This window comes from Oratosquilla oratoria, chromosome 36 (assembly GCF_046742065.1).
Source record: "Oratosquilla oratoria isolate Oo_2021 chromosome 36, ASM4674206v1, whole genome shotgun sequence".
NCBI lineage: Eukaryota > Metazoa > Arthropoda > Malacostraca > Stomatopoda > Squillidae > Oratosquilla > Oratosquilla oratoria.
This window is the reverse complement of record NC_134812.1, coordinates 28,211,718-28,216,717: the sequence shown is the minus strand read 5'-3', so window position 1 is coordinate 28,216,717 and position 5,000 is coordinate 28,211,718. Positions and strand designations below refer to the sequence as shown.

Genomic DNA, 5,000 nt, shown 5'->3' with positions numbered 1-5,000 from the left:
GTTTCTTGCCACGTACCGTTTCTATGCCGGGTCGTGAGCCTTTAGGCCGGCGAGCCGGCCCCACAAGCGCCGGGATGAGACCGTAGCGCCTCGGGGCCGTGATGACCATAGTGTACCGAGAGGCGTTGCGGACGTCGGCGTCGATTATAACATCGAAGAAGGGCACGCCGTTGTGACGTATCATCTCCAGCACCGCCTTTGTCAGGTTCCATTTGCTGTTGTCGAAGGGCGCATCCAATTGGAATGAGTCGAAACCTCGAAGAATTCTGATGGCTGGAAAAAAGTAAATAAGGAATAACAACTACAAGGGATATAGGGCAAGTTCCAAAAAAAATACCCTTTTGGACATCCTGCATGGTATGGCTGATAGCGTCCTAGCATAAGGTTTGAGTCCCAGAGGAAGAATTGTTTAAACTTCAGTTATATTAATAATGTAGGGAAGAGGCCAAACGCAGAGTATGGGAGTCCAATATATTTTACGTTTCGCCCAGCAGCGTTTGGCCTCTTCCCTACAGAGCTGTTGCAGTCATTGCTGGTTTTACTCAACTTATATTAATAATGATAATAATGATTGGAATGGTAAAAATAATGCTAACAATGATAGTGGTAATGGTAATGATACTAACCGTTCTATGTAATCAAGATAAGAACAAATAGTGATAATAATGATTGAATAATGATAACAGTACCTAGAAAGAAATACTATTCATAACTTGTTAGTCTGTCTGAAGGTATATCCGTCAACGAATAACTTTTTTTTAAGATTCAAACACCTTTTGGTTTTCATGAGTTTTTTTAAGGATAAAGTCTTAAAAGAGGAGGAATTCATCCTCTTGGACATTCAAGGGCTAATAAGTTTCATTCGGAAACAAATAATCATGAAGAATTTATGAAAGAAGAAACTTATGAAGAAATTAAACTTATGGAGAAATTTATGAAAGAAAGAAAGAAAGAAACGTATGAAGAAATTTATGAAAGAAGAAATTTATGAATTTATGAAAAAAGGAACGACTCAATGGTAAGAGAGAACTTTTGCCCAGACATAGTCTGCTGGTGACGTCATGTGGGGGACATTGCACCCCTGAGCTGACATTCGATCTAGCCTCCAGTTTTGCCCTGTAGGTCACTTGTGAAATAGATAGCATTTTTACACTCAGGTCTGACAGTATTCCCCCACTATGCATGTTTTTATTTCTGGTTCCACTTTGCAAGGCCTTTCCGAGAGGGTGAACTCTTAGGGAAAAAAAAAAAAAAATCTACCTTCGTCGTAGCTGTCGTATTCAGGAGGATCTTCGCTGACAGAAGCGAAGAGGCAGGAGTCAAAGAAGGTGAAGAGGTCCTGATAAGGCTTCGACATCATTCTTTCTTCTGGGATGGCACCTCGGTGCCGCAAGAGTTCTGGAAATGAGTGACACTGTGAGATTCAATGACAAACATTTATACATTAACACACACACACACACACACACACACACACACACACACACACACACACACACACACACACACACACACACACACACACACACACACACACATACACACACACACACACACACACACACACACACACACACACACACACACACACACACACACACACACACACACACACACACACACACACACACACACACACACACAAAATGTGTTCAAGTACACAAATGGATGAAATTAAGAGTAAGAAATCTTACATAGAAGAAATCAATGAGATTCATTGGGAATTTGGTTCTAACAGACAGCCATTAGGTCATTCCCATCTATAAAGCTGCATGGATAGATATAAACAAAAATAAATATAAATACAGATGAAAATAAAATGAATAATAGGTGAAAAAATAACTATGAAAAAAAAACAGTATAAATGGCAACAATGACACACAAATAAGTACACAGGAGGAACAGAACCCACTGATGACCGATCTCACCTCTTAACTGGATATCGATATTCTCCTGCAGCTGGTTGAGGTTGACGGCATAAAGGGGTTCTTCGGGACCTGTCTTGTGCACGTGAGCTTTCATCCACTTCCCACAGGAGTATCTGAGGTGGAGTGGGAGGAGGAGAAGGAATGAGGCATCACCTGCTGCGTCTAGTTCCCTCACAGAGGGAAGCTCATTGTGTCCCTCACAGGAGGTCAAACAGTGTTAGGTAATGGCACCTGTGTAATACGTACATGGTTCTGTGCGCGTGTCTGTGATTCACCACGGTCTTTTGATCATATGCTGGACACGTGATAGAGAGTTATTAGCCTCCTGAATGAGAGCTCTTATTGCATGTATGGCACGATTTATGGGTAATGCTGAGACTATACACACACACACACACACACACACACACACACACACACACACACACACACACACACACACACACACACACACACACACACACACACACACACACACACACACACACACACACACACACACACACACACACACACACACAACACACACATACACACACACAACACACACACACAACACACACACACACACACACACACACACACACACACACACACACACACACACACACACACACACACACACACACACACACACACACACTTTCTTGCCCACCAGAATTGAAGTGCCGGCTTGCAGTCCTGCGATGCTGAATCTCTAAGCCATGGGCGAGACTCGAACTTGTACCGCTGAATTAGCGGTCGAGCGCTCTACCAGCACACCATCGAGTACTGCGTGTGTGTTTGTGTTTGTTTGTGTGTGTGTGTGTGTGTGTGTGTGTGTGTTGTGTGTGTGTGTGTGTGTGTGTGTGTGTGTGTGTGTGTGTGTGTGTGTGTGTGTGTGTGTGTGTGTGTGTGTGTGTGTGTGTGTGTGTGTGTGTGTGTGTGTGTGTGTGTGTGCGCGCGCGTGTGTGTGTGTATTTACCTAGTTGTATTCTACGGAAAAGGGAGCTATGCTCGTGGTGTCCCGCGCGCGTGTGTGTATGTGTATATATGTGTTTTCCTAAGTGCTTATTTGAATACCTACTTGTAGAAGTCGGTGCAGGGGTCGACGGAGAGGTCCATGGAGGAGAGGAGACTCGAGGCGGCGTGGACGCATTCCTCCGTCAGGCAAAGGTTGACACCGCTTGTCATCTGCCGGGAGGAAAAAGGGGGAGGGGGGGGGGGGAGAAGCGGGGCGGGGCCGGGGGAGGGGGAGGTCAGTATCAGAGGAAGAAGGCGGTCAAGGTTGTTGAGGGCGACATGGCCACATAATATTTGAACTCTTAGATTCGGTGCCCATATTAGTTTATTTCATCCTGGTTAACGGCAGGTGGTTTAATTGAGCTAAAGGGAACATAAGAACATAAGAAATAAAGGAGACTGCAAGAGACCATAGGGCCTACACTAGGCAGCTCCGTATTCATCACCACCTGTCATCCCCATCCATAAAGTTGTCTAATCGTTTCTTAAAACAACTGATAGTTTCAGTGCTTACTACGTGGTTACTATAGTTTATTCCATTCATCGACCACCCTTTTAGTAAACCAATTCTTGCCTACTTCCTTCTTAAATCTAAATTTGTCCAGTTTATAACCATTACTGCGAGTCCTGCCTTGTTGTTTTAATACGATGACTTTGTTTGCTTCACCCTTGACAAAGCTTTTGATCCACTTGAACACCTCTATTAGATCACCCCGCACTCTGCGTCTTTCGAGAGAGTGTAAGTTTAGGTGCCTAAGCCTCTCTTCGTAAGGCAAATTTCCGAGTCCTTGTATCATTTTGGTCATTCATCTCTGTACTGATTCTAGTGAATTTATGTCCATTCTGTAGGACGGAGACCAAAACTGTACCGCATAGTCAAGGATGGGTCTAACTATCGCTAGATAGAGTTTAATAATTACCTCTGCACTTCTATTCGTTACCGTCCTAGCAATGAAGCCTAATGCCCTGTTTGCTTTATTTCTGGCGCTAATGCACTGCTTCCTGGTTTTAAGGTCCGGACTCACCAGAACTCCCAAGTCCCTCTCGCACTCAGATTTTTCTAAAAACGTGTTATCTAAATTGTACCTATTTTCGGGGTTGTGTAGCCCTACGTTTAACACGCTACACTTAGAGATATTGAAGTTCATTTGCCATTTCACCGACCATGTTAACAGTTTATTAAGATCATCCTGCAGAATCTGGGCGTCTTCTCCTGACCTAATTAGGCGTCCTATTTTAGTGTCGTCCGCAAACTTACTAACATCACTATTTAACCCATCGTCTAAGTCGTTTTATATACATAATGAACAACAAGGGACCCAAAACCGAGCCCTGGGGGACCCTGGTAGTAACATTGTCCCACCTAGATTTTTATTCCATTTATGGTGACCCGCTGTTTTCTGTTACTAATCCAAGCTCTAATCCATTCTAACACTTTTCCTCCTATGCCATGGGACGTGACGTTTCTGCGTGTTTCGTTATAGTTGAGAGGGTGTTGAGAAAAAAACACAGAGTACAGGAGGGCTTGATTCTTTCGTTGTAGCCTCAAGAGCTCTAAACCTTGGTTCTCGAGCACCCAAAGAGTTCGCGGGAGATTATCCAGGTTGATAATTAGATATATTCGATACTGTTCGGAAATAAAAGGACTACAGTTTCATTTCTGCGCGCGTGGTAAAGTAAAAATTTAACCATTTCATGATATCCAATGAAGTATGAATCTATACTGAATCAGTCTTAATGTCATTTTATATATGGAGTCATAACATCAGGGTACGGATAGTTGGTCTTATAACTGTAGGCCGTAGTGGTTCCCAAACTTTTTTTTTCAGTTTTACAGCTATACGTACTAAGTCCTTAACCCTAATGCTAGGTACCCCAATGTTTTCTTGATTTTATTTATTTATTTTTTATTTTTATTGTTTTTTTTTTACCCCTCCATTACCCCAAAAAAATTGTTACCCCCCCCCCCCAGGGGGTTATTTACCTACAGTTTGGGAACCACAAGTCTAGGAGATACTTAACAGGGAAAAGGTTAAAAACTCCTGCTCTAAAGCAGTGTTTCCCAATTTT

General features: G+C 43.1%; 2 protein-coding genes across 3 annotated transcripts in view; both read right to left on the bottom strand.

Moving 5' to 3' along the window:
* Nucleotides 1-3,101, bottom strand: part of LOC143018996 (neprilysin-2-like) — a 36,152-nt gene extending 33,051 nt beyond the window's left edge. The window contains exons 1-4 of the mRNA XM_076174701.1: nucleotides 2,995-3,101; nucleotides 1,929-2,041; nucleotides 1,261-1,398; nucleotides 17-273 (exon numbers count right to left, since the gene is read on the bottom strand). Coding sequence (XP_076030816.1) covers nucleotides 17-273; nucleotides 1,261-1,398; nucleotides 1,929-2,041; nucleotides 2,995-3,101 — 615 coding nt within the window. The remainder of the gene's footprint in view (nucleotides 1-16; nucleotides 274-1,260; nucleotides 1,399-1,928; nucleotides 2,042-2,994) is intronic.
* Nucleotides 1-5,000, bottom strand: part of LOC143018912 (neprilysin-2-like) — a 166,436-nt gene that overhangs the window by 34,607 nt on the left and 126,829 nt on the right. The window lies entirely within an intron of this gene.